This window comes from Myotis yumanensis, unplaced genomic scaffold, assembly GCF_028538775.1.
Source record: "Myotis yumanensis isolate MYYU_CA2020_CCGP unplaced genomic scaffold, mMyoYum1.0.hap1 SCAF_20, whole genome shotgun sequence".
Lineage (NCBI taxonomy): Eukaryota > Metazoa > Chordata > Mammalia > Chiroptera > Vespertilionidae > Myotis > Myotis yumanensis.
Genome location: NW_027223771.1, coordinates 10,338,122 through 10,351,800, shown reverse-complemented (window position 1 = coordinate 10,351,800; position 13,679 = coordinate 10,338,122). Strand labels below are relative to the sequence as shown.

Sequence of the window (13,679 nt, the reverse complement as noted above, 5' to 3'; positions counted from 1 at the left end):
GAGAGAATCACAGATCGGCTGCCTCCTGTACGCCCCCTATTGGGGATCAAGCCCATAACCCGGGCATGTGCCCTGACGGGGAATCGAACCCGGGACCCTTCAGTCCGCAGGCCGGTGCTCTACCCACCGGGCCACACTGGCCAGGGCCAGGGCCCCACATTTCTAACCAGCGCCCACGCAATGCCGAGGCTGCTGGTCGGGGCCACAGGGCCTGGGGCTTGAGGGACAGAGGTGGGGCTGTGATTTGAACTCAGACACTGAGAGACACCGGGGTGGGTTCAGGTCCTGACTCCCAGGCCGACTGTGAGAGACACCGGGTGTCACACGTGGAAGAGCGGTCTTACTTGTGTTGGACGTGACACCGTTACTGTGATTATTCAAGAAAAGTGTCCCTTTTTCGAGACGCATGCTGGCATTTTCAGGGATGGGAAGGGCGCTGTCAGAGATCTGCCTACAGATATTTTGGCGCGAAGAGTGCGCCGGTGAGGGGGTGAGAGGGGCGTGACACGGTCCCGCCTGGCTGTTCACCGGGCGATCAGCACCCCTGCCCCACCGTCCGCCTCTGTGTTCGTCTGGAAACTTTTGTAACAACTTTAATCCGGGTGATTACTAGGCACGACATTTCCTAACTCGGCCTCAGCTTCCGTTGCCAATGGGCCTGGGAGGGGGCACGTGGATTAGATCTACATCTGCCAGGGGGTGCTGTCTCCCCGAGGGAAGGAACACCACCTCCGGGGGGGCCTGAAGCTCTGATAGCGCCCACCCCCGGATCGGAGGGGAGCACGTGAGGAAGCTACCCCCTCCCTCTGAGGAAGCCAGGCCCCATGAGCTCGGGGTGCCTGGCGGGTCAGGCACCTGCCACCACCCTCTGACTCTGTCCCTCATTCGTGTCGCGAGGGGCCTGGGGCTTCGGGGGCGGGGGGCCCCGAGCGCAGTTCATTCTGGGCCGAATCGTCCACACCCGTCTCCTCGCCCAATGCCCAGCACTGATCCAAGCCAGACAGACCGACACGCAGAACAGAAGGTCCTGAAACACAGGGTCCCCAGGGGCAGTGAGGGGCCAGGTCCCCAAGTGGGGAGGCAGCCCCCTCGCTGGGTCAGGGAGCCCATCTGATCAAAACCAAACCCCAGGTCCCTGTGCCTGTGAGAGAGGGTCTCAGCTCATCGCCACATGCACCGAGGGGAGCACCACAGACAGAGCGTGAGGGTGGGAGCTGGCGCCTCGCCCTCCAGGAGGGACCCGCTGGCTCAGAGGTGCTCCCAGCTCCTGCCGTGTCCTCGTCTGCAGAAGCCCCGACACAGCCGCCCTGCGGCCCCCTCGCCCATCCCTGGGAGTGAGACTCCGGGGCCCAGGGTGTCAGGGCCCTGTGTCACCCACGGGGCACACGACCCTTCCCCGGGCCCGGGACCCCAGCCCGCGGGGCCTGGCCCTGAAGTCACAGAGGCGGCTGGCTGAGAGCACGCTTCCTGGGTGACGTGGGGCATGTCCCTTGGACTTTCTGGCCTCAGTATTCTCATCTGGCAAATGGGTCTGAGTGCACGGGGGTGACTGAGGATGAAGGGGACTCTGCCGGGGGGTGGGAAGTTCTCTGCAAGCTAGACGGCCCCGAGGACCCCCAGTCTCAACCCCAACACCCCCCTTCCCCCCAAACCTTCAAGATCTTCTCCAGCTGCTTCTGTGCGTCGACCACGATGATGTTGGCGCGGCAGTCCCGGGCGATGTACTGGCAGGCCTCGGGGGAGCTGGTGGTGTAGATGCCGGTGACGATGCCTCTGCAGGGGACCAGAGGCTGTGTCCATGCAGGCCCGACAGCCCCCCGCTGCCCAGTCCCAGCCCCACGGGGCTCCATGGCCAGGCAGCCAGGGCTCCCACAGATGCTCGCACAGCCACCCAGGCAGAGGGGCCCGGGGAGAGGTGGGGTGTTGGGGAGGGGTGGGGGCCTCTAAGAAGATGTAACCGCCTTCTCTTCCCTCCCTGCCCACCTCCCGCCCCGGGGCTCTGCCCCACCCGCCGCTCACCCTGCAAACACTGTGCCCACGGCCGAGAAGAACCACTCCGGGGAGTTGAAGCCAAGAATGGCCACACTGTGCGCACGCTCCAGGCCGAGCTGCGGGCGGGACAGACGGACAGCCACGTCAGCCAACAGGCAAGGGCCTCCCGTAGCCGTCAAGACCCCTCCGAGGCCTCAGAGCCCAGGCCACCCGCCCCCCAGCCCCCTGCTGCCGCTCAGCCCAGCACCCGCCTCCCAGCCCTTGGTTTGAACGTGACCACACGTGCAAAGCCCCTATCAGGTGCCTGCACCCTGAGGGCTCCGTGCACGGGACACCCGGTGTGGGCCCAGGTGTCGGTCATCGGGAAGAGGCCCGTCGGCCCAGGCGGGAGCCCTGGGAGGGAGGTCCCCCTCGGGGCCTCACCTTCAGGAAGCCCTTGGCGGCCTGGCGGGCCTGCCGGTAGTACTGGGCGTAGGTGATGCGCTCCCACGAGCCCTGGCGCTTGAAGCCCAGCGCGTGGAGGTGCCCGTACTGCTCCAGGGCCCGGCAGAACATCTGGTGCACAGTGTAGGCGCGCTGCTGCGGGCAGCTGGGGTCCAGGCGCAGGCGGACCCGCCCATCGGCCCGCGTCGTCCACAGCGCCTCCTCTGTGGGGTGGGGGGAGAGCACAGCTGGGGTCCCCTGGCCCCGTGCTGTCCCCGGCACCCCCCCGGGCAGAGCTGCCCCCCCTCTGGTCCCAACAACGCCTTGGGCACTGGCCCTGGGGCTGGAGGCAAGCCGGGGGGCTGCCTGGAGGAGGAGGCTGACAGCCGTGGAGGACAGCGCGGAGGAGACGGAGCAGCGGGGGGAGGTGGCCTTGACCCGCCCACCGGCTCCGAAGCCTTTTCTCCGCAAAAGTCTCTCACTTCCACACGGACCATCTTTTTTAAAAACCACAACACAGCCCCTCCTTGTCCTAAGAAACCAAAGCAGTTGGGGAGGATGGGCCGTGAAAGGGACAGGCCGTCCCGCGCCCCCCCCCAGGTCCCCGCGCGGACGTGGCTCGTGTCCGTGTGTCCGTCCTGCTGACAGAAACGCAGCGTCGGGTTTCATTCTGCCGCTGTCGCTTTCTTCTCACCCGAAGGGGGAAGGATCATGTTCCTGTTGTATTAGTTGAGGGCGGCAACCCCAAAGCCCTCGGGGGCCGGCTGGGCAGCGGGCCCACGTCCCCATCAATAATGGACGACGATCAATAATGCAAGAGTGAAGCGACCCAGGCGGCCGTGCGGCTCGCGGCGGTGACAGCGGCGGCGGCACAGGCCTCAGGCCCGCGCTCCGGCCCTGGAGTCACGCCTCGTCTTTCTGCTTCAGATACAGATGAGGAACGGAGCCTGCTCACTAGGAAGGCCACACACAGGGCAGTGGGGACCGGCGGCCCAGGGGTGCCCGGAAGGCGGCAGGGCGGGCTGGTGACCGGGGCCGGACAGCACAGGCCTCCGGCCAGGGGGCTGCCGCCGTCGCGGGGGGACCTGGTGCCCAGTCGGAAAGGAAACGAGTCGCCTGCAATCTGGGTGTTTATTTGTAATCACCTGGTTTTTAAAAGGCTAGCCCACACTTAAAAAAAAAAGAAAGCCCTAACCGGTGTGGCTCAGTGGATAGAGCGTCGGCCTGCAGACTGAAGGGTCCCGGGTTCGATTCCCGTCAAGGGCATGTACCTGGGTTGTGGGCACATCCCAGGTGGAGGGTGTGCAGGAGGCAGCCGATCGATGTTTCTCTCTCATTCATGTTTCTAACTCTCTATCCCTCTCCCTTCCTCTCCGTGAAAAATCAATAAAATATACAAATAAATAAATAAATTTTAAAAAAGAAAAGTATTATGCGAATAGAAAAAGAAAAAAATACTATGTGGACCAAGTCAAACACAGCCGCCAGCCGTGCCTGCATCCTGGGCTCGCGTGGGTGCCGTCTCCCCGCGGCGGGTGGGTGTTGGCCGGACGTGTGGACAGGACCCCTCGGCCTGGCCTCGCCGTTCCCTCCACTTCCCCCGACACTCAATCCCGCCCCCGGCCGCCTCCTGGCTCCCAGAAGGACAGGTTTGCACAAGCGGCTTCATGGGTCAGAAGAGACCATTTTCGTCCAACACTCGCTCTGGACAGAGCTCCTTCCCTAATTTCTTCTGTCCCGGGATGGACTCTCCCCGGCTGCAGGCCCCGGAAGGCAGAGCCAAGGGCTCCTGGGTCCTGAGTGCAGGGCCCAGCCCAGGGCAGAGGTCAGGGCCTGCGGGGAAGGACACGGTAGCCTCTCTCCCCGAAGGACCGTGTGCCCAGGGACCAGGCCGCGGCCTCCCCCGTCCTCCCAGGCTGACGCACGTCCTGCCTGCCCAGAGGCCCTGCCTGCCCTGTCCTCTGGCAGGAGTCCAGTCCGCCCGGGCTCAGGGCCTCAGCCTCGTGCCAGCGGCCAAGCCCCCCGTGGGCGTGGGAGCTGCGAGGGCAGCGAGGCGGGGGCTTTCCCAAGGCGCAGCGTGCACCTTCTGCCCTCCCTCCTCCCCGCTCTCCTGCTGCCAGGCCTCCTTATCAATCGCCCACTATGCGGGCACCGGGCAGGCGGGCAGGCAGCTGTGCGCTCTCGGGCCAGGAGAAAGGCCCTGCACTGACGGAGGGCGGAGGGCGGAGGGCGGAGGGGAGCGGTGCTTGCTGTGCCCTGTGGGAAAGGCCGGCCGGTTCCTTGTGCAGAGCAGGGGCGAGGGGACGGGGACTGGGGCGCGGGGACGGGGACAGATGTCTCCCCAGGGCCTGGCCCGGCCGCAGGCCCAGCAGGGTCCCTCTGTGGAGAGGCCCAGGCCAGGCCCTCGCGGAGGAAGGAGGAAGGGAGCCAGCCCAGGGAGCCCCGTGGCCTCGGCACAGGAGAGGCGAGGACAAGGCCGGCCTGGCCAGCACAGTCTGTCTGGACCTCGCACAGCGGAACTGCGTGTCCCGGCTACAAGGCTGTGGCGTCCAGGGACCCCCAGCTGCTGGCCTCCCAGCTTCTCCCTGAAGGGTCAGAACTCCGAGTTCTGGCCACGACGCACCGTGGCCCTGGGCAGAGCCCGCCCTCCCTGGGCCCCACTTCCTTGGCCGAATTCTACCGGGACGGGCAAGACGGCCCGTGAGCCCCGCAGGGTCACCGTCTTGGCTTTCTGTCCTAACTCGGGCCTGCTCTCGTCCAGGCCTGGACCACCGGGCGAGGACAGAGTCCAGGAGGGGGGCAGGGGCGCCCACACCTGCTGCGCACAGGCCGGGCTCCTGAGGGACAGGCAGAGGCGGACGCCGTGGTGTCTGACCGTCTGAGCCCCGTGGCCCTGCCTGAGACCAGCAATGCCTGCAGTCGCCGCCAGCCACTCGACGGGGTGCCCTCCCCCAGGCTCCGGGACTTGACTTGCGAGCTCTGCTTCACTGCCTGCACCCCTCGGGCGCCTGGGCTGCAGCCATGTCCTCCTGGGCACCAGCCCGGCCTCCTGACCTCTCCCCTGCATCCGGCATCCCGGGGACAGGCGTGGGCAGCTCGGGGCCTGGACCGGGCCCAGAATGTGAGCTGACAGAACTGGACGTTCTGATGAGGAGACGGTTTCTACCGGGATCCCCGAGGCCCCGCTTTCCCTGGCTGGGGCGGGGGCGGGGGCGGGGGGAGGGGGAGCAGGATGACCCCGTGCCCATTCCCAGGACAGGAGACCCCGGGGGCCTTTCCTACTGCTCCCTCCCCTCCCCCCGGAAGCTGCCCTGACAGGGGGGCTCTCCCTGTCCCCCAGCCTCGGGCTGTGGACTTCCCAGGACAAGGGGAGTGTCCCGCTCCCTCCAGCTAAACCCCACCCGCCCCGTGCCCTTGAAGCGAGCGTCTGGGGAGGCAGAAGCGAGGACAGAGCTGGGCTGCGGGCACATCCCTTACCTCACTGGGCTGCGGGCCAGGCTGGGCTGAGCGCCCAGTGGGGTGGGAGTGATGGGAGACCTCCCAGCCCAGGCCCAGCAGCTGTTCTGCCCCATCCCCGCCCCTGTTCCAGCTGGGCTCACCCTCAGCCTGGAAGGTCTGGAGAGGAATGTGTGTCCATGGCCGGCACCAGGCTGCCCCGGCGGGGGGGGGGGGGGGGGAGGGGGGGGGTCAGATCCTGGCCGCCCTGAGGCCCGATCCGTGGGGCTGCCCTCCGGAGAGTGGCCACCTGGGGCCAGAGCTCAGGACCCTCGAGCTCTCGGGAACTCGGAGACCTGGGTGCATGTGTCCTGAAGGCAAGGCTCCCAGAGCCCCCCCGAGGGCTGCAGCCCAGCCATTAGCAGGCAGGGCCTGGGGGGACCCCAATCCAGGCACCTAGGTCCCCCAGAGGCAGCTTGGCCATGAGGAGACCCCCTCAGAGGAGCTGCGTGCTCGGGGAACACTGACCCTCTGAGCTCGGGCTCCCATCGAAGGAGAAGGACAAAGAGCCCGCCCCGCTGCAGGCGGCCAGGGCAGCCCGAGATGAGCTTCTGAGCCTGGGGCTGGGGGACGTGCCCCTCCCTGGACCCTCCCTGCTTCTCTGGGGCTCAGGGGGCGGTGAGCTCCCCACACTGGCTCCCTTCCTGCCCGAGTGGCCACCACCGGGCCAGGACTCCGAGCGTCCGGGCTTCACGTGTGCCAGGCCTGATGCCACTGGCCACCGAGCGCCGGAGGAACGGAGCCAGGGCGTGACAGGCCTGCCAGAGGTGACCAGCGAGTCAGGAGGTGCCCGGGCCTGGAGGAGGACATGAGAGCGAGTACCCGCCCTCCCCGCTGCAGAAACCAGTCGGTCCTCCTGGGCCCGGCTCCTTCCTTATCTCTGGGGACGGGCGTGACAGGTGCGTCCACCTGGGAGGCCACCCCTCGGGCCAGGTCCCTTCCAAGGCCACTGAGACCTCGGCTGGGAGAGGGCGGCCTGACTGACGGCAGCTCAAGCCCCCCCCCCCTGGGGGGGGGGGCACATGGTCTCCAGGGAGCCAGGTGGCCTGGGTCACCCCTTACGCCCCTGGTGCCCAGGCTCCTCATGACAATGGGCAGGGGCCTGTGCCCGCTCCCACCCTCCAGCTGCCGTGCTGTGACAGCACCGGGTCCTCCTGTCCTGTCCCCACCAGGCTGCCCTCTGAGCCTGGAGGGAAGAGGCTCTGGAACGCGGCCCGGCCTCTGCCCCTTCCTCCTGACCCGGTTCTGGCCTCATCCTGCCCCGTTGGGAGACCCTTGGCACCGGCCTCCCAGCTGGCCACCACCCACACCCCAAACCCAAACTCGTGAAAAAAATTCGGCGATGCCAGGCATGCACGGACTGCAGGACACGCTACAAACACACGACCAGTTCAAACACGGCCCGACACTCGGCTCCCACTCCCTGGCCAGCTCCCTCCCAACACCCCAGGGAGCGGGGCCCTGAGCAGCCTGACGCTGGGAGATGCACAGCCAGGAAACCTGGCACCTGGGGGAGCGCGACCCACAGGTGACAGGCGGGTGGGCGGCCCGAGGACAGCACAGCACGGAGGCAGAGGCAGCGACCCCTGGCCAGGCTGCTCCGTTTCCTAAGCTTCCGCTGTTGCCACAATGTCACTGCACGGCCAATAAAGAACCAATAAGGTGCGATTATCTGACGTGAAGGTCAGGGAGGGAGCACGTGACTCAGCCTCCAAAGCCAGCCCTGCCTGCGGCCTGCCCCTCGCCCCAGTGCCCTGCTGGCAGCGCCAGGGCCTCGCTCACCGCGCCTCCTCCGGCCTCAGCCCCACCCACTGAGCTCCCAGCTCTGCAGCCGGCCTCAGCTGCCCATCCCTGCCTCTCCCCTTCCTCAACTTCTAGGAGACATCTTCTCCCACGACCTCCGTCACGCTGGCCCTGGGGGCGGTCCTGCTGGAGGGTGTGGTGGGGAATCCCCTCCCCGCCCCCACGCCCTGCCCTGTGGCTCCCTGTCCTTGGCCCCCAGCACAGCTGGGCTCTGCACCCAGCAGCCCCGCCCGCCCTGCCCAGGCGCCCCGGCTCACCTGCCGAGTTGGGCTGAGCATCCTTGGCCTTCTCCGGGGACGAGAGGTCGAGAGCGTGGCTGAGGGACTCTTTGGAGAGTGTGTGCCCGTCGGTCAGGGAGCTGGCGGGTAGGAAACCACTGTTAGAACCGGCAGACACGCATCCGGGCCCGGCTGGTCCTGCTCTGTGCCTCCCAGTGGGCGCCGGCGGACCAGACCCCCGGGAGCGGCAGGGGCTGTGCCACCCCCCTCACCCCCCACCCCCGGCCTGTCCCTGCAGGTTCTCAGGGCTCAGCAGGGAGAGAACCCAGTTGGCCTGCTGTGCTGTGTGACTCTGGGCAAGTGCACGGCCCTCTCTGGGCTTGGTGTCTCCATCCAGAAGGACACCAATGGCCTGGCCCTGCAGGATCCGGGCACTGCCTGCCTCATAGAGTGCAGGCTCAGGGCTGGGGGACTCCCACCCCCTTAACCACCCCCTCGCCCCCCCTACCAGGTGTGAGAGCAGTAGCTCAGCAGCTCAGAGTGGAGCCAGCATGTGCCTGGCTCTCAGGGGTCCGAGCAGGCCCAGCGGGGCCTGTGGGTGGCGCTGTCTTCACCCACAGAGAGCAGCATGGGACCCGGAGGCCTGGTGGCCGGGCAGCACAGCCCGGTGGTGACTGGGCCTCCCTGCGCCTGGGCACCACGACGGGCCCACCCAGCCTCTGTGGACGAGCAGGTGGGGGGAGCAGGCACCTCAGCACGGAGCCGGGCTGCGGCCACACAACCCCGGGACGCTCTCCGTCAGCGTGTGCACAGCCCCCGGGAGCTGTGGTCCGAGACCTGTGCCCAGGGGGGCCCCCTTCCCGGGCAGCGGGCCAGTTACCTGCTTCTCACACGCGGCCTCGCGCCTTGCAGGTACCACGCGTTCAAACTAAGTTTGCAGACGCACCTGGGCCCACCGCGCGGCAGTCTGCTTAAGAACCTGAGACGAGTTTTAAAGCAAAAGACACCAGGAGGTTATGACGGGAGAAGGAAGGGAGAAGGGGCTGAGCGGGGGCCGAGCGTCCCTTCCGGGGACCTGGGTGAGCAGGGCCTGGCCGGGGGCTGGTGCTGGCCGGCTGTTGCTATGGAGACCGGCGGGGGGACGGGGAGGGATGCTGTGGGAAGGACAGGATGACCGAGCGTGTTCCTGGGGGCGGCCTACGGTGCCGGCGGGGGACACGGAGGGCCTGGCCGCGTGGAACTGGTCCCGCTGACACGGGCCCCGGGCCCCGAGCTCCACCTCCACGTGGGGACAAACACGGGGACGCTCGGGGCTCAGCCAGCCTCGGGCCGCGGGCCCCTGGGAGCGTCCGGGTGCCGTGTCCGCCTTCCATCTCGCCCCGCCCTCAGGACGGGCTGGTCGTAGGGCCACCCAGGGGCTGAAAGCGACCGGCCTTTGAAGTCAGCGGCCGGGCAGCCACCCGCACATTAGCGGAGGCCGCGGCTGTCATTTCGGTCCCCTCCCGCTTCCGCACAAACAAGCCTGTGTTTAAATCCCCCGTCAAGAGGCCCAGGCGGCGTTCCTCCCGCTCCTAAAGCCAGGCAGCTCAACCAGGACTGAGCGAGGAGGCCGGGGCCTTGCTGATGGGGGAGGCGGCTGGGGGAGCACCTTCCCAGGCGTCTGGCACCCCCTCCCATGGCTCAGACACGGCCGCTGCCCCTCCCCTGCTTGCCCTGCCCTCCCTCAGTGACAGGTGAACCCCGGGCCCTGCCTGTGCCTGGTGTGACAAGAACACCTCGCTCACCCCCACGAAGGCCCGCGGGGTCTCCCCCAGCCTCTGCCACGTGCCTGCTGGAGAGGGGGGCACACCTGCCCTCCAGGTGGCCCCCCAGCCTTTCCCTCGAGGCCCTGCAGTGGGATGCGCCTTGCCCATCCTCTGAAACGGGACTCACTGACCTCCCTGCTCACTCAGGGTCAGCCCCCGCCACAGACCGGCTGCCCGGCTCCTAACCCCGAGGCCCCTGCCCAGCTGGCCGCTGCCCACGCATCCCCGTTCTCAAACCCTCCCGTGTCGCTAATGGTCAGCTCCCCACGCCATCGTGCTGGCACCCCACCGGCCTCCAGCCGACCAGGAGAGGAGGCGGCCACGCTGGACACGGAGAGCCTCCTGAGCAGAAGGCAGCGCCCGGAGGCAGGCGGCGGCCCCGGGCAGGAGTCCCCACTGACAGGGAACAGTCAGGGTGGGCAAAGGGCCCAGGAGGCGGCCCAGCCTCTGCTCTCCCCTCCGTGGGAGGAAGAAGGTCCGAAAGGGTCACCTGGCTGAGGCCGGGGCCTGCACCCACCCAGCGCACACACACTAGAAGCACCCTGCCTACCCTGCATCCACAGATGCAAGCCCTCTCCGGCACCTGCCCTCCAGCACCGGCCCCGCAGCACGGGGAGCGAGAACACACTGGCAGGGCCTGTTTGAGCACATCCCTGGAGGGGCGTGGGAGGCGGAGGAGTCGGCAGCCGGCACGCTCCCTCTCTCTGAGCTGAGCCGTCTGTGGGGGATGGGCCTCTCCTTTCTGCAACTGTCTTGTCAGAGGAGCTGATGGGAACCACTGAAGACAGAACCTGCCGGGCCTCCTCCAGGGAGCCCTCCTGGATTACCCCCAACACCCTCGCACCCTCTCGCCCTGGGATACTCAGGGAAGCTCCCCGAGAGCAGGGCCAGGCCTGCCTCAGCTCTGTCCCCTGCCCCGAGCAGTCGCTGAGGGGCGCCAAGGGGCTCGGTCACACGGCTGGATGGAACCTTCTCGAGTCCCCACTGTGCGTGCGACACGTAGTCGAGGGGCGGCCTTTTCCCACGTGAGCCCCTCGGGGATGAGAACCCATCTCCCGTTTATTTCTGTTGCCCTTTCTTCCCATCCGGCCCTCAGCAGCCAGGCCACTGCTCCGTATGCAGTAGGTGCCCAATGAGTGCCTTCTTGCAACAACACGGCATCCAGGCTCACCGGAGGTGGCCCCCCGGGCTCACAGGTGTACTGGCTGTGTGACATGGAAGTCACGGTACCTCTCTGGGCCTGTTTTCTGCCTGAATCTACAGCGATTGTGAGGGTAGCACAACCCGTGAAAACACTGAGTCAGCCCTCGGGGTCGCTGGCGGACTCCCGCGGGTCGTTAGGAAAGTGAGTGGAAGGAAATTCTCTGCTGAGACGGGGAGGGGGACTGAGTGGGCGAGGGTCGGGCGCTGCCGGCCGCGAGGGGCCTGGTTCCTTACACGGTCCTCAGGATGGAGCTGGCGGACCTGAGCAGGAGCACCTCTGGCATGGTCCCCGCGGGCGGCGCACCCCTCGGGCTCGCCCGGGCGAGGGCCTCAGAGAGCGTGTGCTGGAGTCCCCCGGGGCAGCGGCATCAGCCCCAGAGAGGCCCAGTGCCACCAGGCCGCCCTGCAACAGAGACACAGCGTGAGTCACGGCCCGGCGGTCGCCCTCCTTCCGGCCGTGACTCACCAGGCCGCCACCCGACTGTCATTTGCTTCCTCCTGAGCCCACAGGCCTCGCAGGAGGTGGTGGCTTTGGGTGCCCGTCTCTGTTCCCCAGGCCCCACTGCCTGCCAGGGCTCCCCCCACCACTGGCTGCCCCCCTGGCCCCGTGACTGGCTCCAGGTCCTGCCTCTCTGCTTGGGGGGCAGTCGGAGGGGGACCCTCCCCCCGCACGATGGAGACTCTTTGCAATGGAGGTGCTGCCCACATACGCCCCGTCCTGAGGACCGAGCAGGGAAAAAGCATGCCTCGCCTGGGCTCAGCTCTCGGCGGCAGCCACTGCGCCTGGGAGATGCAGCCGGGCCTCTCCCGTCCCCTGAGGGGACCCCTCCTTCCTCAGTCTGCACACTGTGTCCCCTCCGAGCTCAGCCCCACTGGCCCGAGGACCCCACCGAGGGCTCGGGGGCATGCCGGGGGGCTGGCTGCCCGGGCGCTCACCTTCCTCCGCGTGGCCAGCAGGCTCGGGGCTCAGCATCCCCCGTGCTCTCAGCCACGGCTCCGAGTGTGGGAGCTGCAGGGCCAGTAACCGGGTTCCAGGTGATGAGACAGTGGGCTGGGCGAGAAGGGGACCCACCCCAGCTGCCTGGGGCTGCCTGAGGGCGTGGCTCCAGATACCTTTGACCCACCTGGCACGGCCCCACTGCCCACCTGCGAGCCTTACCCAAGAGGGACCTGCTGGTGCGGCTGGGAGAGGCCCTGGCAGAGCCGCAAGAGACTGTTGCTGCCACGGGGCCTCCACCTGGAGCCACCCCGGGAGCTGGGCCCCGGGAGCTGGGCAGGAAGCTGGGCCCTGGGAGCTGGGCCCCTGGGAGCTGGGCAGGAAGCTGGGTCCGGGGAGCTGGGCAGGAAGCTGGGTCCGGGGAGCTGGGCAGGAAGCTGGGTCCGGGGAGCTGGGCCCCAGGAGCTGGGCAGGAAGCTGGGTCCGGGGAAGCTGGGCAGGAAGCTGGGTCCGGGGAGCTGGGCCCCAGGAGCTGGGCAGGAAGCTGGGCCCCCGGGAGCTGGGCAGGGAGCTGGGCAGGAAGCTGGGTCCGGGGGGCTGGGCAGGGAGCTGGGCAGGGAGCTGGGCAGGAAGCTGGGCCCCCGGGAGCTGGGCAGGGAGCTGGGCAGGAAGCTGGGTCCGGGGGGCTGGGTCCGGGGAGCTGGGTCCGGGGAGCTGGGTCCGGGGAGCTGGGCAGGGAGCTGGGCAGGGAGCTGGGCAGGAAGCTGGGTCCGGGGGGCTGGGTCCGGGGAGCTGGGTCCGGGGAGCTGGGTCCGGGGAGCTGGGTCCGGGTAGCTGGGCAGGAAGCTGGGTCCGGGGGGCTGGGTCCGGGGAGCTGGGCAGGAAGCTGGGTCCGGGGAGCTGGGCAGGGAGCTGGGCAGGAAGCTGGGCCCCGGGAGCTGGGCCCCGGGAGCTGGGCAGGAAGCTGGGCCCCGGGAGCTGGGCCCCGGGAGCTGGGCAGGAAGCTGGGTCCGGAGAGCTGGGCAGGAAGCTGGCCTTTTCTCCCTTCTCCTTACTAACTGCACGGGCTGTGCCCCGTTTACCTGCGCCTGCTCCTTGCACCCTCTCAGCAGCAGCCTCGTGTGGGCTTAGCGACCGGCCCATGTCCCAGAGGAGACCTGAGGCCGGTCAGCGCCACGGGCCGGCCAGAGGTGAGGCCCAGGCCTCCACACACACCCGATCTGTCCGATGTTTGCATCGTAAAACTCAGCCAACCGTCTCACCCTCGCCCCTGGGGAGCCCGGCCATGGTAACAGACGTCCCTGCCGCACCCTTTGCCCGGTGCCCCTCCGCTTCCCCTCGGGGCAGGCTTGTGGCATGAGACCTGCAACCTCAGAACCAGGCCCCTGCTTCCTGGAGCCCCCCTCCCAGCCCCCCAGAGCCCCCCCCAACTCCAACCCCCCACCGCCTCTGGGTGAGGGGGCCGGACGGGGTGCAGACGTGGGGGCCAAGGCGCAGGGCCGAGTGGCAGCGATGGGGACGGGCTGCTCCGAGGCCCGCCCCCCGACTCAGACGGAAGACGACACCCAGATGCCACATGGAGTCCGTGCCCACACACCAACGTCCAGAGGGTCCAGCCCTTCACCAGATGCTCGGTCCCTAAAGGCCGCCTTGCCCAGCCATCCTTGCCCACGGCCACCTCAGGGCACCTGGCAGGCAGGACCTGGGTGCTGCCTGAGCCGCCTCGGGGCCATGAGCCCCTTTGAGAAGCTGCTGGGAGACCCTCACCCCGTCCGCGAGCCCAGACGCTCTCTGGCTGTTTGG

The 13,679-nt window shown here is 68.1% G+C and overlaps 1 protein-coding gene across 1 annotated transcript in view; it reads right to left on the bottom strand.

Moving 5' to 3' along the window:
* ACSBG1 (acyl-CoA synthetase bubblegum family member 1) overlaps window positions 1-13,679 on the bottom strand; it is a 31,055-nt gene that overhangs the window by 8,265 nt on the left and 9,111 nt on the right. The window contains 5 exon segments of the mRNA XM_070400478.1: window positions 1,653-1,773; window positions 2,020-2,108; window positions 2,416-2,639; window positions 7,971-8,071; window positions 8,812-8,910. Of these exon segments, the coding sequence (XP_070256579.1) occupies window positions 1,653-1,773; window positions 2,020-2,108; window positions 2,416-2,639; window positions 7,971-8,071; window positions 8,812-8,910 (634 nt within the window).